At 44.2% G+C, this 24,404-nt stretch overlaps 3 protein-coding genes and 1 long non-coding RNA gene across 9 annotated transcripts in view; 2 read left to right on the forward strand and 2 right to left on the reverse strand.

Moving 5' to 3' along the window:
* Positions 1-1,233: 1,233 nt before the first annotated feature.
* Positions 1,234-10,418, forward strand: LOC124311227. 2 transcript variants are annotated; one of them, XM_046775626.1, is made up of 5 exons: positions 1,234-1,895; positions 6,927-7,075; positions 7,347-7,406; positions 9,473-10,169; positions 10,237-10,418. In XM_046775626.1, exons 1-5 carry the CDS (start codon positions 1,676-1,678, stop codon positions 10,311-10,313), a joined length of 1,203 nt encoding a protein of 400 aa, XP_046631582.1. In that variant the 5' UTR covers positions 1,234-1,675; the 3' UTR covers positions 10,314-10,418. The 2 variants fall into 2 exon arrangements, with proteins under 2 accessions (XP_046631582.1, XP_046631583.1); XM_046775627.1 differs by having other exon boundaries at positions 6,930-7,075.
* On the reverse strand, positions 10,039-17,270 carry LOC124311689. 3 transcript variants are annotated; one of them, XR_006910134.1, is made up of 4 exons: positions 17,136-17,270; positions 10,899-11,083; positions 10,235-10,304; positions 10,039-10,158 (listed from the first exon to the last, which is right to left on the reverse strand). It is a non-coding gene; the product is annotated as an uncharacterized LOC124311689 (long non-coding RNA). The 3 variants fall into 3 exon arrangements; XR_006910133.1 differs by having other exon boundaries at positions 10,056-10,144; XR_006910135.1 differs by having other exon boundaries at positions 10,076-10,144; positions 10,206-10,304.
* Positions 17,271-19,345: 2,075 nt separating this feature from the next.
* On the forward strand, positions 19,346-20,512 carry LOC124311344 (predicted GPI-anchored protein 58). The gene is made up of 2 exons (XM_046775794.1): positions 19,346-19,474; positions 19,566-20,512. The coding sequence occupies exons 1-2, from the start codon at positions 19,469-19,471 to the stop codon at positions 20,409-20,411; spliced, it is 852 nt and encodes a 283-aa protein (XP_046631750.1). The 5' UTR covers positions 19,346-19,468; the 3' UTR covers positions 20,412-20,512.
* A 123-nt stretch (positions 20,513-20,635) lies between these two features.
* Positions 20,636-24,404, reverse strand: part of LOC124310828 (A disintegrin and metalloproteinase with thrombospondin motifs 9-like) — a 33,468-nt gene continuing 29,699 nt past the window's right edge. For all 3 annotated transcript variants that reach the window (XM_046774877.1, XM_046774878.1, XM_046774880.1), the window contains 5 exons: positions 23,187-23,697; positions 22,901-23,108; positions 22,624-22,757; positions 22,254-22,453; positions 20,636-22,175 (listed from right to left, as the gene is read on the reverse strand). In XM_046774877.1, the coding sequence (XP_046630833.1) occupies positions 22,086-22,175; positions 22,254-22,453; positions 22,624-22,757; positions 22,901-23,108; positions 23,187-23,697 (1,143 nt within the window). In that variant the 3' untranslated portion in view covers positions 20,636-22,085. The remainder of the gene's footprint in view (positions 22,176-22,253; positions 22,454-22,623; positions 22,758-22,900; positions 23,109-23,186; positions 23,698-24,404) is intronic.

Here is a 24,404-nt window from a genome sequence, read left to right on the forward strand (position 1 = left end):
CGCCCTTATTCACTAAAACCAGGAGGAGGCGAGCTAGCTAGAGCTCTCTAGCCCTGGTGGTGTGTGTGTGTAGAAGATTGCTGTATGGGAGAACAAGAGATGAGAACGAGGAAATGAGGAAACGAGAGTCGGAGCTGTTCCGAATTAGTAGGGAAGAGCACACCGCGGCCAGATAGGTGTCCAGAGAGTTGTCTCCTTTAGACTTTGGCAGGGACGCGGGCCAATCAGAGATAAGGGTAGACCGAATCTAATGAAAAACAGAGGATGTATAGATATACTAGACTACTCGCACACCCTTGAATATACATATAGGAAGGAAAAGTTGGGTTTATTTTTTGGAGGCGGCCAGGGTCCCAATAGACGGATACTTTCAAACCTTTATAGACTTTCCTTCCATTTTTCCCATTTTCTCTTTTCTTTTATATTGCGAACCGGTTTCATTCCGCAGGGCCCCTCGTAAAATTCCGCTTTCTCCTGGCTCCATATAGAAATACGATCCTATCTTGATTCCCCCCCCCCCCCCCCAAAAAAAAGGAAAAGAAAACATAACAGGCAAACTTGAAAACAAAACTTTGACTTCCGGCATTCTTGGGAAATCAAAATTCAAAGTTTACCAAATAGGCGGGATTCACTCATTTGAATGAAATTAATTACTCCTCGATTTATTTATTTATTTTTTTTTTTTTATGGTGTATAGCAGCTGAAAGTTATTCATTTTTTTTCCTATTGCTTGAAAAAATGTTCACACGACTCCCGTCTTTTCTCTTCTTGTTTCTGCCCTTAGAGCGTTGCGGGACAAGGAGAGGGGAGGGGGGGGGGAATCGATTCTATTAGAGGCGCGTGATCAAGTGCTGCCAGCCGAAGCGCGTTCTGACGCTTCATTTCCGATGTAACAAGGGAGGGTATATAGGGAGGGGGACTACGCGTCTATAAAGAAGCAAAAGGGAATACAAAACAACTCCCCAAATAAAAAATACAAAAAGAAAAGTTCCTACTGTCGTTTATTTATTTATATTCCTTTTTTTGTTTTGTGTTTTGTCTATTTTTTTTTCTTTTTTCCCTTTGATTTCTTTCTCTTTCGCAGACTTTTCTTGCGGATAAAACGACATTTCCCCCATTTGTTTTTTTCTTCTTCTTCTATTTTAGACACTCGTCGTCGTTTGTTCCATCTCCAGGACTCCCGGCGTGCTGGGCTGACGTGCATTTTCGTCGTTCAGCAGCGCTTGATTGAAGGAGCCAGTCTCCGCTGGTGCTGTGGGTGCAACTGCAACAACAACAACAACAACAACAACAACTTTGTTACATTCAACGGCCAGACTTTGACAGAGACGGACAAACTCTCATTGGGTTCTGTTGGGCACTTTGTTTTCCACATTCGGCGTCCAGCATGTCCCAGCAAAGAGGATCGTGAACCAAACAAACAAACCAAAAAACCAAACTTTCGGGCGTCGTCTGCTTCTCCGTGTGTGCGTCTGTTATTTTTCGGGGGGTTCCTTGGCGAAATAATAAAAATTGCAAGTGTATCGGATGACTTTTCGTGAGCAGTGCCGTTGTCTACTAGTACTCCGTGAATTGGATATAGGCGCAGAAAGTGCTCCCCCTCAACCCGCGATCTATTGTGTTGGTTTTTTTAGTTGGCAACTCCGCCCCGGCAGAAACTTAATCCGCCGGCGTTATGACAACAACAAGAAGAAGGAGATCAGGAGCCAATAAGGAGGAGGACGACGACGCGAGACAACATCAGAGACCGTGTTGCTGTTGTTCCTCGACGGCGGCGGTGGTTTTAATGGACGTCGGCAACTTGATCCATCACCGCCAACCCATTACCACCACCAGCAGCACTCGCTCCCTACTGCTCCTACCGCTCCTTCTTTTGCTCCTCACTCTACTTGAAGGTAAGAACAACTCTCTCTCCCAACCGACGGTAACCCTAGACACCCACCCCACCCCACCCTCATTGTATGTATAATGCACAGCTCGGGGAAGTTTTGGGTGAATAGCAAAAAAAAAAGCGCATCGACTCCCGTGAAGGATCGGATGACTCTGAGCGGATAAAAAAGCAAAAGGATCAACAGACAAATGTGCAGCACTCGTCTCGGATGGCTGCCGTTGATGACTCAATTGGTGACAACATTTTGGGTTGTTGTTTTCCAGCGACCGCCCGTCTTTCTTTTTATATAACCGATCATTTTCTCGATCCCGAAAAAATAACGATCCATCTCTCTCTCTCTATCTTTTTTTTTGTTTTTTGAATACTAATCATCTTTCTTGGGCGAGCGCGGGCGGGAAAAATAGGAGGCCTTGATAATTGCCGACGACGCCAAGGAGAGCTCAAGCGCCGGTCGTGAGTATATCGAGTCGCTTTTATAGCCGCAAACGACGTCGTTAGACATGATTAAAAAAGCCCCGCCACCACCACCACCACCACTACAGGCAGTAGAGATCCTAGTCGCTTTTCCCACAGTCAACACACATCCATCCCCGTATTGACTCTTTTGCTTTGTGTCTGCTGGCTGGCTAGTGGCTGGCTGGCGTCACACGGCGTCGTGTAACATTACACCTAGTGTGTGTGTGTCTACACGGGCGGACAAGCTGGGCGACGTTGCGTTGAGAGCGTCCGACGATGGGAAACCATCGTGGCTTGATTGGATGGCAGAACGCGCTGCTGCTGCTGCTGCTGGCCAGGGACGGATACACGAACATTTGTTGACACACCACATCGAGTGTGTGTGTGTGTGTATGCATATGTGTGTGTGTATCAGCGGCGAAGCACTCGACAACATTGCGGCAATACAACAACTAAAGAGAGAGTCGGCACCCGCCCTATTGAGTCAACTGCTGCTGCTGTTGACTGTTGACTGTTGAGCCACCAGCCCACCATGTTTGTACACGCGCCAGCAGCGCCCGATCTCATTAATTCCTTTCTAAACATCCGCCGCGACGCGCGTGTACAAACACACTCATATCCAGCAAACACAACTGAATGCGGATGGATCCGGTGCCCCGGGACATCAATTGTCAACCGATTGCCGAGAGACATTTGTTAAATAATCAAATAACAATTCCCCCCCCCCTTTTTTTAAATTCCGCAATCATAATGATCGAAACGGAACTTGCAAAAATTAATTTATGACGAAAAATATTATTTGAGGGGATAATATTATTAAAAATAGGAGGAAAATAATTATTTGAGGGGATAATATTAGAACCACAATTCATGGCGGGGAATTTAATTGAGCTTTTCCCCTGACTTGAATAAATCCGCAACGGCTGCACGCGGAACTGAAGAATGATTAATGAGGGTCGTCGCCCACTTGTTCCTACCCCCGTGTATATCTCTCCTTTATTTTCTTATTCCCCGGGTCGCAATTAGCGAGAGGGAAAATTCCGTTCATTACACAACAACCCCCCGTCACGCAACTGCTGGGGTAAGAAGAAAAAGATTAAATTTTTAAAAAAGAAAAAACTAAGCTGCATAATAAACCGTGCTGTACACCGGGGGAGATTTACTTGTTAGAGATTAGAGCCAACACGTTTATGAAGTGACGATGCAAACGCCCAAAAATCCTGACGTTGAAACTAAGAAAAGCGCCAATGACTTGGAAATAAAATAAAAAGAAGAGGATCGAAATCCAATGGGTCGGGGGACCTGTGCTGTACTGCACGGAGGGGAGAAATAACAGGAGGAGGAGTCGTTTGGATGAAGGCAAAGAAATCTTGAATGGAGTGGCCAGCAGAAAGCGTCGCTCTCTCGCTCTCGTCAACGAAACAAGATTTAATGATGCAAGTTCTTCTTCTTCTTGTATATAAAATACACACATGTACGCCAGGGCCTCGCGAAGCAGATTCTTCAACGGACTCTCGTCGTCTACTGGCTGGCCCGTTGTGTCCAAGTGGGGACTCGGAAGGCACTTGGGCGTTTTCTTCTCTTTTCTCCTCTCGTCATCTCCCTTGCTGTTGCCATCCCTCTGTGTGTGTACCGGCGGATGACGATAATGGTGCGGATGCATCCACAAGGGTCCGTCAGAGTCTTACATACATTCTCCCGGCATATAAAGAAACGCTCCGACTTTGCACAGCAGATACACACAAAAATGTATTCATCCCCCCTCCCATTCCAAGTCAAATAAGAACCGAAAAATTTTATTTTATTTTGTATTTTCAATCCAACTCCGCACGGCGCTCTTTGATCATTCTAACGTGTCAAAACAGTGTCCCCTCTTCCGCCGGTCTGTGCTGGTCTTCAGTGGGAGGTCTTATTAGTAGTATTGTGTACCCCATCCCGGTTGTTGGATGAGCCTATGCATAAAATAGAGATCAGCACCAGCTGGGCGGAACATCTTCTCACTAGCTGCTCTATTAGTCATTCCTTGCTGACATCTTTGTACGCCCCAGACTAAAGGATTCTATAGGACTATCCCGCCGGGCTCGATCCCGCGCGCCCAGCACATGTATAGACTTGTGTTCCCGCCGCCCTTTATTCGTGTCCGTCCCCGTGTTGGAGCCAGGCAATTAACGGCCTGGAGTCAAGTTGAATTTCCAATGGATATGATCTAACAATATCTGAAGGATAAATGTGACCACACACATCGCAGGTTCAATAGGCTGAAAACTGAACTGCCCTGCGCAATCGACGGCGAGTTTTTTTATTATTTGATAATTCAACGACGCGTAGATATAAAGATAAGAACTTTGCTTGTTATTGGGTTCCTGGAAGAGAGCTCGGGGGGTCCCACGGTTCGGACTAGGATACGTGCATACTGTTTAAAATATCGGCTGCCGAGCAACAACTCGAGCAACAACAACGTCAAATCTGACAGATGGGCAAAAACCAAAAACGTATAGATTACCACTCTTGTGATTATTTACCTTTTTTTAGCTAACTTTTCGTCTCTGATAGATTACAATCCTTTCGTTTAATCCACAATCGAAAGGGGGGAGGGGGCGGTAATAAACGGGAGGCCACGCTGGTGGGTGGGATTACGTATACAAACAGTGGGCATGGCTATATATGCATAGTTAAATGAATCATGACTTACCCCAAAATAACAATCCAGATATAAATTCCAACCAGACTGGATAGGCACACCCCATCCATCACACACACAAAACTCTAGTCGAAAATCACAGTAGGGAGGCTACAGAGTTCACGTAATTAAAGATTCACGTTGAACCCACCGCGTCGTAGAGAAAAGGCTCATCTGTCCACTTGTCCACGAACCAAACCTGCGACTGAGGTGGGGGTTGGATGATGCGATAAAAAAGGCAAAAAAGGTCGGAGAAACAAAAATTGACAAAAAACAAAGTAACATGAAAAGGGTGGGGTAAGAAAAAAGGATTATCGTTACATAACATCTGAATTCCACATCACTGCACGTATTTTCTTATCACTATAACATTAGAATGATCTCTACTGCCATCAAAGTTAAAGGGAACTTTTAATCCGGACGTATCTAGAAAACATCTTTAATTATGGATCGTATATCGTCAATTCCGGATGATCGTCATATGAAAAGAAAATGAAGGAATACAATAGGGCCATCACCTTTGCTCCCCAGTCGACCAAATCCGCGGAGATATGATGGACACACACAACCGCACACACACAAAAAACAAAAAGATTAATCACAAATATCCTGGGCGATTCTCTTTTACTAGTATACAAGAGTGCCCAGTGCCCATGACGTGTAATAGCCATACAGTTGTGCGCACCAATTGATCCCCTCCCCACTACCAAATAAAAGAAGTAGTCAGGATTACACCTATTACTATTAAATGCGTCTAGGATTTTCTCTCGTCTTTTTTTCCCCGTGTATTTCCTGCGTGGCTCTATTGCCCTTTGTCATCCCAGCTTCCCCTTCTTTCATAATTGAAAAGGTAGAAAACAAAAACAACAAAACAAAACCAAAAACCAAAAAATGAAGCTCTGGACTATATGGACGTCAAATGATGAAAAGGAATATAACGCCGTCTCTTTCGCTGCTGCTGCCTACCAGCCAATATCAATTATTATATAAGAACAACGGATGTGTGTGTGTGTAGAGGTATACATGATATGCCATTTTCCCGATTGTGGGACTGCGTGTTGCGCTACATCCCCAACCCGATTTGTGGCCCTTTCTCTTTTTCTCGTCGAAGTGGAAAAAGAATAAATACATAAATAAATGTGCGTGTTGTCAGCCCCCCGGCAATCCGATAGAGAGAGAGTCCACCGTCGTCTCTGTGTGTGTTATTTCGATTGCTTTTTTGCGCGACAGCATCAATTGGACGGGTACCCCCCCAAACAACAATAACACACGTAGATTCAAAACTCGGGAATAAATAGTCTGTATCGAATTCAATAATAGGATTTCGAGCTCTTTCTTCAGTTTTATTTCATTTTTCTCTTCTCTTCCAAGGGGCTGATGGCAGCGCACACGATATTTACCTGGCAGCCGTGCTGCCTCTATTGCATTACGTATATACGTATACGCTGCCATACTACCTCCATAGCTCTATACATATATATAAGATATAGATATTTATTTCAATGTATTTATATCGTGGGAATCAGTTGTGCAACTTGCCAGCTGCAACTGGAGAGAACTCTTCGCTCAGTATTTCTCTTTTTTCCACCTTTTCATTTTTTTCCCTGATGGGATTTTCCCCCTCTCTCCTGTTGTGATCATTATTTAACGTGCGTATTTCACATCTAAGTAGACTCTGTGTGTATCTGATTCTTTTCTTCTGCGCGTTCCTCATCCGCCGTCACCAATTCCACGGAGGGCGAGGCTTTGGCCCGAATCAATTGGCGGGCCGTTTGAACGTGAAATCATTTTCCGATTGTTCAAAATGTTCAAACTGGCGTAGGGAATCCGGTTATAACGCTAATTTCGGCTAATTTGTTTTTTCTTCTTTTTATGCTTCTTCCTGGTGATTTTATTTAGCAGCCGAGTCGATTCGACTGGAACATGTGGAAGTGCCGAGCGTCGTGGCCGTGGGCGAGCCGGCCGCTTTCCTCTGCGACGTCGACCTGGAATTTGACAACGAACTCTACTCCGTCAAGTGGTACAAAGACAGCGAGGAATTCTACGAGGTAAGCAGCAGTCGTAGGACTCGTATAGATCATAAACAGACTCGTGTGCCCTTTGCGAGTTAATATGCCATCAAAGATGACATGCAATCCGATACATAAAGGCCAGCGATGATTAATTAAATAACCTGCATTTCTGATTCTTTTCTCTCTCCCTCTCTTTTGTATTGTTATGTCTGTTTTCGGTCGTGTCTTATATTGGCAACGTCATCTGGATGCTGCTGGCCCGACACATCTCATATGCGCATACGAATGGAAACATTCATTTTAAAAGTGGAAGCCGAAAAGGACGCCTTCCGTTCAGATTTATCCCGTCGAGGGCATCCAAGTTGACGTGAGTATACCAACACACACACACAAACTCTACACCGAACGATAATAATATCATCCAGCAATTTCAAAAGAATCTCGACAGAGTCATCACTATAGCAACGATTTCGAAATCTCCATTCCGTTTTTTCGTAGCTATTTCAATTGGATAGGCCTATACACACGTTAGCTTATATATATATAATATGACGTACGGGGAAACAGCCAATCAGCTCATCTTTGAACACAAAAATAAGCCGCACGTTTTAAAAAAGAAAATCTGTGTGCTCTATGCATACGTTAGCATTTAAACCAATTTCATCGAGTCGAATACCGATCAAAAAAATTTGCCATTTAATTGATTTCCGGTTGGGTTTTTCCATTTATTTTTATTTTTCAAATATTTTTTGTGGCTTTGTGCTGACACTAATCGGTTCCATCCAGAAGAAATGTCTTTTTACGTATGTAAATTCCCAATTTCAGAATATAGACAGGGAATATCTAGCGCATCAGCGAAATGGAAATTTAACTCGAACGTTTTTATTGGAGGTTTTCCCAATCCGTACACAATAATAGGGAGCAGCTGAACTGATGTTGAATAACTGATGAAAGCCTTTTTTATTTGCGGGCTGTTCAAGAAGCAAAGAAAAAGAAGGAGGAGGTTAGATGGAAAGAGGAAACGCGCTTCGCTAATGTTCATCAACACAAGAGCGCGGCTGATTGCCGCTCTACTGCAGTGCAGCACCGCGCCGGCACCCAGTCGCTACACGATTGTGTGTCCCGACGGACCGGAGGAGGGAGAGACATACAAATTGGCCAACCCCACCGAACCGACGACTTTTTCATTTTTTCCTTTTTGAACTTTTGCCTCCTTTTTATTTTCTCTTGTCAGCGTCTGCATTGAAATTTAAAAACGAACGATGTCAGAGTTTTCAAAAAGAAAAGAGGAAACAAAAGGCGAATAACAAAAAAGAAACGGGTTGATGAAAAAAGGGGAAATTTGTTCAGAGAAATCGGGAGCAGAATGGATGCAACGTATACATAAGAAACTGCTGGGCCAGCTCATCAAGTGTCAAAACCACTTGTTTGGCTTTCCGACGACTTTTTGTGCCCAGCTCCGTACAACATCATGTAGCAATACGTGTGGGCCAGTTGTCTCTTTCCATCTGGAATGGAACAAACTACACGAAACAAAATCAATTTGATGGGAAAAAAAGCCAAAAATCTGTACGTGACAGTTGCAGACTTGCAGTCGATGATCTCGCCATTGAAGAAGAACGACCCAGACTGGGTTATTATTCTTATTGTGTCGCCCAAGAAATCCGCGCTGGATTACAGCCATCACCACGCCCCGAAAGAGATAGAGAGAGAGAAAAAAAGGAGGGCGTGAAACAAGAGAACAAGTACGAAAGACTCACTCACGTTCCTGTTACGATTAGTGCCAGAGTAGGACGCCACAGTGACCCCCCTATGGTATCCATGTGGGACGTGCCGAGGCTAATGGATGCAAACAATGGACAGGAGTAAAGCTATATCTCTTATTCACTGGGAAATTCTAGGCGCTATCGAGAAAAAGTAGGAAGTGAAAAACCACATCCAGGTCCATCTGATCTAGTGAGGATTTCAATGAATAATATCCTACTGCCCGAGGCACCCATCTTCCTGTAATCAATACAATCCAGCAATGACGGCCATTTTCGTCGAAAGAATCGGTGAATGAGTAAAAATCTGTACACAGATAAGAAGGAAAAAAAAAGAAAAGTCAATTTTCCATCAAGAGATAGGAGGAGGGCACAACTGCATCCATGATGCAGGATATGTCCGGTTCGTCATGGCAACGTAACAAAAAAATAGTAAAACCAAACCAGAAAAAAATAGAAAAAAAAAACAAAAATATTTTGTCAATTGTATCGACTGTGACTTTTTGACGTCCGCAGTTGATGACTTGCCGAGTCAGCCGGAATGGATTTCCGATTCCCAATTAAATGTGAAACATGGAACAACATGGCGGACTCTCTCTTTTGCTCCCAAGGGCGTTTCAAATCATCAAATACTTATAGCTGCTGCTCTCGTTTTCTGTTTTTGGGACAGAGGGAACGGTCGGTCAGAGAGGCGGTGGTTCTGCGCTCGGTGACTCCGGCAACGGCGGGATTCTTCCGATGCGAGGCCTCGGGCGAAGGGCCGGCCTTTCGATCCGTTTCGGGAGGTGCGGCTCTGTCGGTTGTCATTTTGCCCAAGAAGAAACCGGCAATCTTCGGCGGCTACGTCATCAACGAGCAAGACGGAACGGTGGAACTCAACTGCACGACGGATCCCTCACGGCCGGCCGCCCAGATCCGGTGGCTCATCAACAACGTGCCAGTCAATCCGGAACTGATCCAGGAGACCAGCATTAGCCGGACATCGTCCGGATTGGAGACGAGTTTCTCCGTCCTGGAACTGCAGTCACGCGATCATTTCCCGCGTTCCGGCAAATCGTCAGGAGCCCTCAAGGGCAGTTCCAGCAGCAACACGGCGACGGTGACGTGCGAGGCCGCCATCCCTTACTCGACTCAAAAGGCAGCGGCCGCACCGTCCATGTCTTCCGTCACCTACTGGTCCACTCTGTCATCTTCGTCCACCTACTCCAACGGCGGAAGCAACGCCGTGGCGGAATCGGCGCACCAGTTCCAGAGGCGGATCGCATCCGACAGTCACCAGCACGGCGAGCGAATATTCCGCAGCCGCCACGTCGCCAGCGCCGAAACTCTTCAATCGCTGACTCTACGAACGGAAATCTTAATTTACGGTAAATATCATTTTAAAATTCGAATTTATAATTTACAATTCAAATTATTTTAAACAAAAATTTACAGTCAACTCTGGAAGGTGGGCGATGGGGTCGATCCTGACGCTCTTCACAGCTCTGATGACGTCCTATTGTCTTAGTTAAAATCAAATATAATTAGTTCACCTGTTTCACATATAAATACATTTACTCTGATTTCACACCCGATTAAAAACTGAAAAACTAAAAAAAAAAACTTTTCCCTTTTTTGTAAACTACATTTGCACTCTGTCGTGTCGACACTCACATTACATAGACGTTGATACTTTATTGGCCGTGTTTACACCGGGAACATTTATCCCACCCACCCACCTCTCTCGTTCCTGGGATGTTTGTTGTGTTGCACCTCCTCCATCCAATTTGTTCGCCCCGTCAAGCGAAAGAAAAGGAAATAATAATCCCACCCGATCGACCCCGTATATCGGTATACATCACACAATAATAATATAACACAGTCGATAAAAATATCTAAAAAAGATTCCCTCCTTATTCTTTCGCTCGCCCAGTTGCACCGCAATCCTCCTCTATTCTTCTCTATTTGTCGATTGTTTGTTGTGCGCATCCTCCTCTACTGTATAGGCCTATACATACACACACACTACGTATCATAATAATAATAATGCTATCAACCAGAAAAGTGGAAAGTGAATTTTAAAAAACGAAAAGAAGAAAGAGGAGACAGGTGGATACCGTTTGCTGTATTTCACGCGCACGGTCTAGCTGTTGTGTTGTTATTATAGAGTCCCGGTTTTTCGGCAGAATCACCATCCATCTCTCTCTGCATGTTCTCCCATTGTATAAATCACTCGTCCAGCAGCTGGGAGAGGGGGGGGGGGGCTGAAACGAAGAAGATTGGAGCTCTCGCTCTCTCTTTCCTGGAGAAAGAAGAAGATACACACACATATATAAAAATGGGGAATAGAAGGAAGAACTTTGTGTAGGTGGGTGGGAGGGTGATAAATACTCTACACACCTACCCATCTGATATTAGATATACTATACATAATAGAATCGCTCTCGGCAAATATTCCGATCCTGAATTAAAGAAAGAAATGCGGGGAATAAAAGAAGGAAAGAAAACGTATCAGACGCTACATCTAGAAGGAAACATATTATTGATCATTTGATTTCCAAGGCTTTGGTTTACATCATCCGAGCGGCGTAGGCGTCCGGTAAATAAAAATTTCGCCCGTTTTATTTTCAAAATTTTCAATCGGCAACCCTGTGTGGGAGGATGGCTATGTAATAATAATAATAATAAACATTTCGTCTACTTTCTTTTTTCTGAGTGATCCTTCTGAATTGTGTATACGTTGTAATATGCCGTTTGATATATTGGACATCATCAAACATTTCTCGACAATATAAGGTCGCCATTGTACGCACTTCATTTCTAATTCATAGACAGGCTATTAATCAATAAAGTTGAAGCGACGACACACACACAATTCTCACTTAATGACATCAGCCGTAAGAGAGCAATGAAGATAAATGGTTCACCTGTGATACATACGCCGGCGTGGAGTATATTTATACTATTTCATCATATCCTCGGGTGATTTCTTTTTTATTCTATTTGTCAAAAAGAAAAAAAGGACCCCTCAAAGATATGATGAGCTCAGCACTTTTTTCTTTATATACTGCGGACGATCAACTTTTTTGTTTTTTCGCAGCAAGCGAAACAAAGGCGCTGGCCTACGTATATCGCCTACGTTGGACTGCTGTACACTCCACTCTGCGGCGATGATGGATGACATTATAAACATTTGACAAACCTCTCCCAGCTCTCCTACTATTTTCGGCAGCCATATATTTGTGTATTTATGTTGTTCTTATATAAGAAGAATGTCGAAAAGATTGTGGGTCGGCGGGCGATGGTTAGCTGCTCCACGATAAACGTTCGTGACAGTCTAGCTCTCCTTCCCCCCCCCCCCCCCCCGGATCGTGTCTGCGCTAGAAAACGGTCCGTCTCTTATATATAAAAGGTCCGTCATGCGGGTGAGAAACGGTCACGGCAGAAAGATATCACCTACACACACACACACACACACCGCCAGTGAATAAAAATACGGGACTGTGCAGCGCACTCGGCAGTACCGGTAATATTATTATTATTATTATTATGACGGTTAGATGTGGATGGCAGGCAGCCGGTTAGGTGGACTCGATCATCATCGCGTCGTCATCCTTTTTCTTCTTTTTTCTTTCTCATTTCTTTTCTTCTTGGACCTTTAAATGCGACGATATAGAAAAGTTGGTGGAACCTTTTTTTATTATTATTCTTATTCATCCATCCGTATGTGGGGCCTGGCTCCTTTTGTTTCTTATCCGTTCTCAAACACACAATTCCGGGACTGATATTATTGGGTGGCCGACCGGGCGTGTATGTGTGTGTATCAGTCTTGGGCTATCAGTTCGCGTGACTCCACAAGTCCCTCCCGACGGCACACACACACGCCGAACCTTGCGCGTTCACAAACGGGAACTCGTCGGTTCGTCAGAGCGTCACACACACACGACGACCGGGCATTTTTTCTCTCTTGCCTTTTGTTCCTCTTCCTATCAAATGGCCACCACTTCCTTCCTGTGTTCCATCAAAACTTATTTGGGGCTACTAACTTTATAGACGCACAAGGAAAAATATGGCCATTTCTTTTTTTTTTTTTTCGGGTCGGGAACATTTTCTCGGGATTCGGCGGGAAATCCAAACAGGTCACAGGGCGGCAGTGCTCAGCGGCATAGCGGCCGACCAAAGTGTTTTTCGATTTTCTTCCTTTTTTTGCCCATCGGGCGGATCTAGAGCGAGAAACGTGAGCGGAAGTTCCCGCCGGTAAACAAGGAATCGCGTGTCTTGGCCCGGGACTATGGAGAAGCAAAATCGACGATTTGATTCTTTTTTTCCCCTTTTTTTGAAGCTAGCGCGGAGAGAGGTCGGAGAAAACGATAATGATCGCCTTTCCTGCAAGCAGCAGCTCACCGGCGATGATCGCCATACTTTTTGGGTTTGTTTTGTTTTTCTATCCCGAAAAGAAAAAGACGGGGGAGGAGTCGTTGTGTAGAAAATACACTCACGCATATAGCTAGAGAGAGTATGTGTGTACAACGTTAGATCCAACTGAATACAGAACAATGATGATTTTAGGAAGGGAAATGCGGATCAATAACTCTGCCATCGTCTCTCCGCATTTGTCTGTTTCGGCGATATCTGAGAACCGTTGGGCGAGAGATGCTAGTCGTGCCCGGTAACCCAATACTAATCCAACTGTCTATGCTCGTATGCAAATTTGGCAAATGGAAATGTGACAAATGTCGGAGATGTCGGAGACGTAATCGAATTCCCACCCTGCGGATTTCCACGCCGTACACACGTCATCTGCATTGTAGAAATAGCGATGGCTCCTAAATCGAACAGACTCACACATATTACAGGGTGGAGAGAGATCCACAAGTTGCCAGTGCCAACGCAACACCTGCGCCCATTGGCCGCCACCGTCTATAAACTGCACACATTGGCCTCAATCCATGTCCTCCAAGATTGCCCTCGAGAAATGTGAATAACTCAGCAATCCGCATGACATTTGAAAGAGGGTCATACGATTCAGACGTAGCGCATCTGAATGAAATAAACAGGCAAACAAGTTCGCGGAATAATAAAAGAGAAGAAAAAGTTGAAATAAGAAAAAAAAAAACAATAGGCGATCGATAGTTAACAACTGGGCGAGGGTGGATGCAGTCGAGTGTGCATGATGTGAAACACCGATAAGATACTCTACGCGTATAGTACACAGTCAGCCAGCCAGCCAGCCAGCCAGGAGGAGCGAATGGAGATCACAGAGAGAGAAAGATATATATAATAATGTACACAGAGACGCCATTCCGGAAAGATCTGTGAGGATAACGAACCAACGACGACGCGACTTTCCGTCCGACACACAAAAACACTTGAGAAACGTACAGAGGAAAAGTTTAGCACCACCCAGCGTTGCTTAAGTGAAAGCAGAGGGGGGAAATGGAAAAAAGAAAAAGAAGCACTTCATCAAATAGACAATTGAGAGGACAGCAGGTGAAAAAAAAACTCGCAAGTGGGTGACGACAAGGGAGCGTGATTATTATGGACGGAGAGATATCCTCATTTGCACGACACTCGACAAACCCTCCACCCAGCATCTCTCCTTACATCTCCGCTATGGAACAAGGGATCGACCTTCTGATGTCGCCCATTTTTCTTTTGTTTTTTTAACTTTTTGTCTTGAGAAAAGAATTGAAAAAGAAACTATTTCTGCCAACTTTCGGGAGCGCCATCGTGAATTAATCGGCTCTCGCCTAAAACAAACTTTGAGGGAAAACATTTCGAAGCCTTTGGCGTCATGAATAATGAATCATCGGATCAATCCAGATTATGACGTCATTAATTAACAATTAAAAGAAACGGTGTGCCAAAGATATCAAAAGGCATTTCATTGGGTCGTCGGAGAAATTCGATCCTGGCGATGACGCAAAAAAGGATCGACGGGCGGGTGTTAACATGTAACCAGACGAGCAGCAGCACACGCCCCTACCATATTTCATGTTATTTATCGACTCATTTTGGCGTCCGTTCATTTCCCCCTCGACGACTTGGATAGGTCCCGCCCCCGCGCCTACATCCGCAAAACGGCTGGATATTTTTTTGTCCCGCTCCCGCTCCCGCCGCCGTGTAACTGATAATCAACATACACAAAGAGCTCAGCCCCCCCCCCCCCCTACCTCGCTAGTGAATTTTCAATGTCGGAATGCGTTTGGTGCGACTCGATTAGCATATGAAACATCTCTTGAACACGGAATGGATGTAATCCCATCTACATGATTAATTCTCTCTCTCTCTCTCACTCTAACTCTCTTGCCTACACGCGTTCAAGGGTCTTCTTGGTTTCGCTCTTTGAAGAGAAGTCGGCACGATCCAATTGTGAATACATCACGCGCACAAAAATGAAACGGAACAGAGCACCAGTAGACGGGCACGTGTAATGCAGTGTCAGGAAGAACAAGAGACGAGAGAGAGAGAGAGAAAGTTGCGCTTCCTCGTTCGGGAGTACAGTACAAATTGGCGGCAACGCCCCGCGCGTTTCTTCTTCGGGAGCCAGCACCTCTTGTGTGTGTGTTTTTCTCTCTAGTATTTTATGGATTGCATTTGATGCAGAGTTGTCAAAAGGTCGACGTGTTGTCCAGTCTCTTTACAAATCGATTTCCATCCCCTATTTGGAAGATGATGAATTCATTCCCGGACAACTGCTGCTGCAGAGTTACAAGAAAATAACAAAAAAGTTTCAAATTGGAAAAAAAAAAAAAAAAACGGCGTCCGCCCTAGCCGATTAGACGGACTCACGAAAGGAGAGGAGGCCGTAGCGTCACAACAACAAACATCAACCGAGGCGGACCTACCTACCACCTCCCCCCCCCCCTTCTTTGATTGATCCTCATTGTTGGATAATAACCATGGCTGACTGACTTTGCCAGTTCACTCTTCTCCTCACTTCGTGACGCTCGTGAACTGGAAGAGTTAAAAAAGCGGATGCAAGAGGAGGAGGAGGAGGAGGAGGGCAGGGACAAATACATCAAACCGGCTCGCCCATATACATTCACTCCCGCCGACCGTTTTCTCCCGAGAAAAAAAAAACATTCAGGCCGGTTTATTTATTTTTTCAAAGGGATCAAAATCGCTGGGTCGAGATAGATGATGATTTGTTATTCGCTGCTACCACCAACGCCATGTTTTATTATAACGACCGTTGCTTATATATATAAGGAGCTCGAAATGGGAGGCTCCAGGATGTAGACGACGGCCTCCCCCCAAAAAAGCTTGGCCGGTGCCAAAGGGGGGGGGGGGGAAAGAGTTTTTATTTTGAAGGATCGACAACGACAAGGTGTCACGCTCGCCTTGATTTTATTTTCCCCGGTCTACATTTTAGCCGCTGTCGAGTCCCTTAAAAAAAATAAAAATAAATAAATAGAAGGTGGGCAGAAGGGGGGAAAAGGCCTTACAGAGTGTGTGCTCTCGTGTAAGTAGGTAGTAGAACTAGTGAGGCCGTCATCAGCGGGACCGACAACACGACACAATACGCTCGTTTACACATACATGCTGTAGGAGGACTCGTCTATTTAGGGGCTAGAGCCTATAGAGGGGTAGGGCAGGGCTGTGGGGTCAATCGATAATATGACCCGGTGCAAAAGTCCTTTCAAGAGAGAGAGAGTGATTACTCCTATAAAACGACGCGTACGTTTTACAACGGCCAAACTTGGCGAGAGAGAAAAACGGGAAACTCGTAAACGCAACCCTCCTGTTTTTCCTGTGCAGTCGAGTTTTGGTATTAACAACCACTCGAGATTTCCTCTTTTTTTTTTTATTATTTGCGTATGATATTTTGACGATGGGGAATTATATACACGGGCCGGCTGGAACAGAGCAGCCACTCGATGCACGTCACAGGTTCGTTTTGTCACTTTTTGATGGATGATCGTGTCAAAAGGATATACACAAGAAGTGGGATTGAAAAAGTTCTGCGTAGCGTCGCAAATTTAGTTTAAAAAAAAAAAACGAAATGAAATTTAATAATTCAGTTTTAAAAAATGAGTTTTTAAACTAAATAAATAATATCGTAGTCCTCAATAAATTAAAAAAATCTGTGTGGTTCACTGGTTCTGAGTGTTTCAGTTGATTCACCAACAAGAACCACTAAGCAACTTGCTTGCATGGATAATGTTTGATAGGAAAAAGTTCCCTGAGATGCCTGAACTGAAGCCTTCATAATTCTTTTAAAATTCGGCCATGGTGGCCTCGACCTGGCCTCTGACAAGAAAACAAAAGCCATGCATTCTGTGTCTGCCCCTGCCAACTTTTACACTACAAAATGATGCACACTCAGTTTTACAAAACTAAGACACACATACCTGCCAAAATAGTAGAATGTTAATTGTGAAGTGCAGGAACTATTTCCTTGTAGGTTTTATCGATGATTTCTAGTATTTTCTGCTTTCTCACACTCTCAAAATAAAATAAAAAAACACGTTTCATGTGTCGTTCGCTTAATTGTCTGCAATCTGTGATGGCCAGCTTTTGCCAGATTGCGAAAATTAACTCAAAAGTTTGTTTATTTAATTTAGAGTTTTTTTTTATTGAATTTTGTATTTCAAACAATATCCATTAATAATAATTGGGTAAAATAAAAACTAAATCAAACTAATAAATCGATTATCGAATATAGCCGAATAATACGATAAAACTAGATATTGGCAAAACTAGATTTGCAACGTTAGTATTTGATGGCTCTTTTTTTGTTGTTCCAGCTGCGCATATCGGGGTGGGACTATCACCCGCCTCCTCGTTCACACAGTACCATTAGACTTATTGAAATGAACTTAAGTGGCCAGTCTGTTTATAACAAGTAGTCTGGGCCCAGACATATACACAATAGTGCTACGCAGAGATGCGCCATTGGCTCAATCGATAATTCATTTGAAGCCTTATTTTGGGGCTACTACGACGAAGGGTTTTTGCCCATCATCGGAAAGCTGTCGACCTGTCAGCCCCGTTCCGAGCCAGTCATGATGATGAGAGCACTAGGGGACGATGAGGAAACGAAGAGAAACGTCAAACAAAGACTGGAGAAATTCGTCGCAACACAAAAGAGAGAAAAAGTCGAAAAATGCTGTCGTTGATCAATAAGATAAACTCACCTTCCGGCTGCTGAAGCCTTGTTAAACATATGTGAAACAAACGCTAGTCATATATAGACCTGACTAATCAACTAGATCACCAACTGAACCGCGCGTTTGCCATCATCTTAAAACCATCAGGAGTCATGGCATTTGCTACCCCCCTCTCTGGATCCGCGAGTTTCAAATGCGATACACAGCGAAGAAAAGAGGATGCGATCCTTGAAGGATTCTCCGCACTTCTTCCCGGAAACTTATTCATGTGGAGTGGCATCTCGCTGGTTCGTGATGTACACACAAGAGCCGGTCGCTTCGTGAAGAAGACAACGTCACTCTCCTTTCTCCGGCTCCTCCTATATTGGCCCAAAAGGTCAATAAACTATACATAACGCCATAACGGTGCTAATACAAGCGTCTGCATTATAGACTAGACACTTGCACACACAAAAAGAAGAAAAAAGGAATATCTAATATACAAACGCGTTTTACAATGTTGTCTTATCCTCAAATTGTTTTTTCTCTCTCCTCCGGATCTCGCTCCTATTGCCTCGATCCTTTTCCGCTAATCATGAAAAAAAAAACAAAAAAAAAACAAAAACGAAGCTCATGCATTTAGCATTGCCTTAAAAAGGCACCGCGCTGCTGCTGGTGACAGGATTTCTCGTTAATGTTTGATAGTTAGCCCCCAACATCTTGACGTTTCAACTTTTTCCGAAACTCAGCTGTTGCTGGTTGACTATTCGCCCATCAATGATTCAAGTTTCATCATTGGCATTCTAGAAGCAGAGTGGGACTCGAGACGTTTACCCATCATGCGCCCTGGAACGCTTCATGGAATAAATCGCCATCAAACATTTATACGGCAGTCATATAAGAGCTGCACTCACTGCTGTGTATGGGAACCCCATTTTAAAGCTTTCATATCCATTTCAAATAATCAAGATTTGTTTTCCGGGCTATATAGACGCCAGCATAGAGAGAAAAAGGGAAATTGGGGGACCCAGATGGTTCAGACATGCCCATCTAACCTTCTGGAATATATACGAGCGTGTGTTATAGTGAACTTTGGTTGCTGCTACAGGGGGGGGGGGGATATGTACATTTCATGTCCCTGTTGAATGTCGGATTATTATTAATTTTGATCAACATTGAAAAATCGTCGGACGACAATGGCGTGAGCTGTTCTTGGTACGTACTTACGAAAGCAATTACTAGATTACCTTAATGACACGAATGGCATGCCGTGTCAATGAAAAATGGGAGTGTCCGGATTAAAAAAAAAAAAAAACCAACAACACATACGCAGAAGAGGCTCGAGCGGCCGGCTGGTTATTGGGTTCACGGAAAACATTAACGGTGTGTAAATTTCAAGGTGAAAGCTGATTATGAAATTATTAATAGAATGAATGACCTTAGAATGTAGGCTGAACCTCGGCTCTTGATGAGAGTGGAAAACAGTTTAAAAAGAGGCCTGCTGTTGCAACTCAATCATCACATCTTTCTCAGCTCTTTCAGCTTCAACACATCAACTCCATCAGCTCCAATCAGCTTCTCATATCTTTCCAGAGATGAAGGTAAATTTGTGCTTCTTTTTTTCTTTTTCAATTAGAATTTTTCTAATTTCTTTTGGGATTGTTTTTAAATTTGGTGTTTTTAAATTGGCAGGTTATTTTGTTACTCGCCGTGATGGTGGTTTTCGTCCAGGGAAGAAGTCTCGCCGGAAGTGACCGATTCTTGAATTTCCTCTTCCCGACGACTACTATGAAACCTTACAGTTACAATCAAAACAACAACTACAACAACCACAACAACAACAAACCGATGACTCCTTCTGCGCTGAAACCAACGACGAAGCGCCCCTATTACCAGCGACCCTATGAGCCACGCAGGCCAACACCTGGAAACATTTCGTTCGTTTTGAACATGCCAGCCGTCCCAGCCGTTGCCGCTCTTCCCGAAACTGTTTATCCAGCATACCCAACCAAACCGTCCACTACTGCAACTTATTCAGCTGCTCCGGCACCTTATTCGGCCCCAGCAGCTTACCCAACTCCGGCACCTATTACTCCGTCTCCGGCACAATATTCGGCTCCGGCAACTTATCAGACTCCAGCTCCTTATTCGGCTGCTCCGGCACCTTATTCGGCTGCTCCGCCACCTTATTCGGCTGCTCCGGCACCTTATTCGGCTGCTCCGCCACCTTATTCGGCTGCTCCGGCACCTTATTCGGCTGCTCCGGCACCTTCTCCAGCAACTAATTTGGTTCCAACAGCACCCAATTTCGCCGGTCCATCCAGTTCGGGAGCATCTCCAGCAGCCGGGCCATCAAATCTATTGGACCTGCCTGCACTCGTTTCTTCGGCTATTCCAGTTTCTTCTCTGCCTTCTCCTTCTCTGCCTCCTCTTCCTACGCTTCCGTCTCTTCCACCTCTTCCTTTTTTTTCTGATGCCACCAATGCCATCCAGTCTATCCTCCCACCTCTGCCTCCTCTGCCTCCTATCGGCAAATGAAACTTTGACGTTTCTAAATTCGTCCAGGAAAAGAGGATCTGAAAGATCGTATTAATCATTATTTAATTATTGTAACTGTGACTGTCAAATGAAGAAATAAAAAGCGATTCTTTCACAACATTTTTGTGTCTGGCCGGGGTTATTTTCGTGACAAGCGCCAAATTCCTACCAATAATCAAAAAGAATCACAGAAAGGAAATCAGATTAGCGTTGACTAGTGGAAATTTGCTTCTTGGAATTTTTATTATTGGCTCTCGTTTCGGGAGTCATTATGTATTCAGTTCATTGTTTGAGACGGAGACAAAATTCCACATTTTGGCACGCGCGTCATGTCCATCATCGTTCGCCGGGCCGACAGAATGTGGGGCTTCATTCGAATTAATATATATACAACACGCACTTAAACACACAGACATACACAGCCAACCACTTCTGACGGCGAGAGAGAGTGAGAAAAGATGAAAAAGAAATCAGAAGAAGAAGGGATCAAGACGGGAAAAGTACCGCATATAACAACTTGATAAAAGTCAATACGGTATGGAAGGAGAAAGAGGAGACAAATATTAGATAATAAAAGAGAGAGAGAGAGTGGAGGAAATCATTTTTCATGGCAGTGGTGGATTTTGTTTGTCTTTCTTGTCGGCTTGGCAGAGATAATATTATATATCAGCATAAACGGTCACATATTTTAAGTGTCAAAAGAATTGAAAAAAAAAAGAATTGATCATCTCATTCATTTGTTTGATTGATCGTTTTCTGTGTAGTTTCTCGTCTGGTTTCAAAATGTATACATTTAGGTTACACGCACACACACACATCATAGAAATATTTGTTTCCAATTTCATGTAGAGTTGATATTATACTGTAGCAGCCCCTTACAAGAGAATCAAAAACAATCTCAAATTGCGCGAATGTCGAGAGCACGAAAGTTTTGATGATGACTAGTCAGTCCATTAGTGTTGGCGGAAGTGAAGCGGGAAGCTCAACAGAATGTTACAACGAATTCCAAAAAAACAATTTGCTATTTTTTTCGTCCAGATAGTATTGCACACACAAAAAAACAAACAAAAACAATCCTCTTACATTATAACAAATGCTGCAAAATACATACAATTCTGTTTTTCGTTGGGGCTCAATTGTTAATATTTATTAATAATACAATTCGTATTGCTATTTAGATTTTTTTTTCTTTTTTTTCTGTGTTGATTTACATATAGTATTTATTTGTTCTTTATTTTACACGTCATAGTTTGCAGTTGGGGGTCGCTAGTTTTCTCAATTTCGTTGTCGAATGATTTTTTTGTTTTATTCACTTGGGGGATGATATGGCTGGGCCATTATTCGCCGCCTTTTTCGTTTCAAAACACAAATTCTTCTCGTCTTTTTTTTGTTCCCTGATTTACGCGGCAGTGGGTAGTTAGTTATATAAGAGCAGGTATCTGGGCGAGCTTTTTTTTATGTCTATTTTTTATGATTGTGCTTTTTTTTGTATGACGACTCCCTCCTCCCTTCCTACAGCCCTCCCATTGAATTGAAACGGGAATTGTTTTTAGAGTGATTCAACTCCATTCAGGAACTTGTTCTAGGGGACACGGAATATATAACAGCCGGTCCCGGGGGACGATATTCTTTTGATAACAAAATTTAAAAAAGATTAAGTTTCTACAGGTAGACTCACACAACGTCCAGTTTGAGACCGGCGTGAGGATCGGGGCTACAGCGTCCGCAATATCCGCCGCACTTGCCCTGAATCTTTTGATTGTCCTATGAAAAGAAATTTAACAATTTGAATACTATTAGAAATGTTTCGCCTTGATGGTGTAGGATGTTGTTGTCGTTCACCTCTAGTCTGTTGATCCACAAAGATGAGCGATGACCGTGGCCGGCCCAGCTGGTATGCGGCGAGACACGCAGTCCAGTTCCTTGCAGATTGATGCTGAAACGGCCTTGCGGGCAGTTGGCCGTGCTGTAGCAGTCTCCCGCCTCGCCGTAGCCCACCATTTGGTGGCCCCTCACCAGTCGGGCGAACGTGAAATCGTGACCTGTGATCCAATCAATCAAAAACCCCAGACGGGGAAAAACGGAAAATGAAACGAAACTTTTTTTTCTTTTCTTTTTTCCTTTGACGGACGAACTTTTGTGCCGGCAAGGAAAAAAGAAAAGGAAAAAAATAGCTTTGAACTTATAGCGCATAATATCAAACGGGATTTACTGTCGACACGCAACGAGGTGACATTGAGCCGGATTTTGTTGAAGGAGGTGGTTCCCGTTGAACGCCGGTTCAAGAAACAGTCGCACGAATCTTTGCGTGCTCCTTGATAAGGACAGCTATCAGGCCGTATCAACCTATCAAATATAAAAAAGAAATGATTTTGTCGTCGTCATCACGAGGCCAGTCAGAAATGATTTATATCATCAACGTGATGATGACGGAGGAGCTTATATAAGTTTTTCAAGCGAGTGGGAGTTTATGTAAAAGCGTTTAGTACGTTTTGTCGTAAACTTCGGCGTAATTATCTTGGTGTCCCGTCGTGAGCGTGAGGTACTCGAGCGGAGATGAGGTGTTCATCAAATGGCAGTAAATCGTCATGTTCTTGCCGGCCACAATCAAAGTGTACGGGCCATCCGCAGGCGGAGTCTTCCGGTCCTTGCCGGCGGCGCTCCGCAACTGGACATCTTTGCACGACACGTAGCCGCCTGCAAAGTAGTTCACAACATTTGTCCCGAGTTGATAAATCAATAGAAATCACAATCGAAATCAGGGCAAAAACTGACATGGAGAGGCCCGGCATCGCCTCTTGCGGATGGGTCGGAATTCTTGCGGGCAGTAGGATCGCGAGACCCTGGAACCGGTGCGGCTGTTGACGCATGCCAGCGATCGTTTCTGGAAACCCTGGCGGCCGCATTTGGACGCGGTGCAGGGCTGCCAAGCCGAGGCCCGCCACGCGTACAGAGCGTGACAGTTGCCAAGACTGCATTCCTGCAGGTCGGCCGGCCTCTGGGTGGAATTGCATCCGAATGAAACCGGTTCCGGGTCGATCCATTCGTGTGAGTTGACTCGATGGCAAGTGACCCGCCGGTGCTGGATGCCCGCGCCACACGGATGGGAACATTCGGACCAATTCTCCACTTCCCACGAGTAAGGACAGGCGGCCTTGTTACATCCGCGCCGCGATCGAGGCCGACTCGATTCCGGGCAACGGTTCTCGTCCACTCGCACTCGACCTTCAACTTCCTGACAGTAAACTTCACGGTACTGGTCCCCTTTGCCACACGTTTTTGAGCACTAAAATAGTTTCAAACACAAAAGAAGAGAAGAGAAAAGGAACAAAACACAAATCGGGTGGGAGAAAAACAAAAAAAAAAGAGAAAAAAAAAATGGAATTAGAATTGTTTGGACTCTTTTCCTTCCCCCGTCATTCGTCACCGAGATAAGAGCGAAAAAGTTATTTCATTAATCAGGAAACGTGTCTCGATAAATGTAAGACATTCTTGATACTGACAAATACAAAGAAAGAAAAAATATAAATGTCATAATTGGAATAGTTTGCCCCGCGGAGAAGCATCGCTCACTCAGCCAGCAGAGAGACCGTTATCGCATGGTGATTGGCGATAAAGGTCTAGAGATATACACACACACAGCAGCAGTGGATGGTAATAATGTCGAAGAAATGTGAAATGGGATTAGAGGAATGTGTCCATCAATCACCCGGCATATGGATGTACACTAGATCGCAGCGTATAAATATATGCGCTACAAGAGGCAAAACAAAGTCTCCGTTGTCCAAGGACAGTCACATTCAGCAGAAAATGTACAATTGTTTGAGGGTTTGGTTTTTTTATTCCGTCGCCATCATTCACCAGCATGTCCGTCCATAGCTACACAACTAAGAGGAATCTAGATCAAGAGCAACTCCCAGTAGAAACCAACACCAAAGGACATTCACCATTCACATGTACGATCAAAAAATTGTGTTTTTGCAAAAGTGTTAG

The sequence above is a fragment of the Daphnia pulicaria genome, chromosome 8, assembly GCF_021234035.1.
Source record: "Daphnia pulicaria isolate SC F1-1A chromosome 8, SC_F0-13Bv2, whole genome shotgun sequence".
Lineage (NCBI taxonomy): Eukaryota > Metazoa > Arthropoda > Branchiopoda > Diplostraca > Daphniidae > Daphnia > Daphnia pulicaria.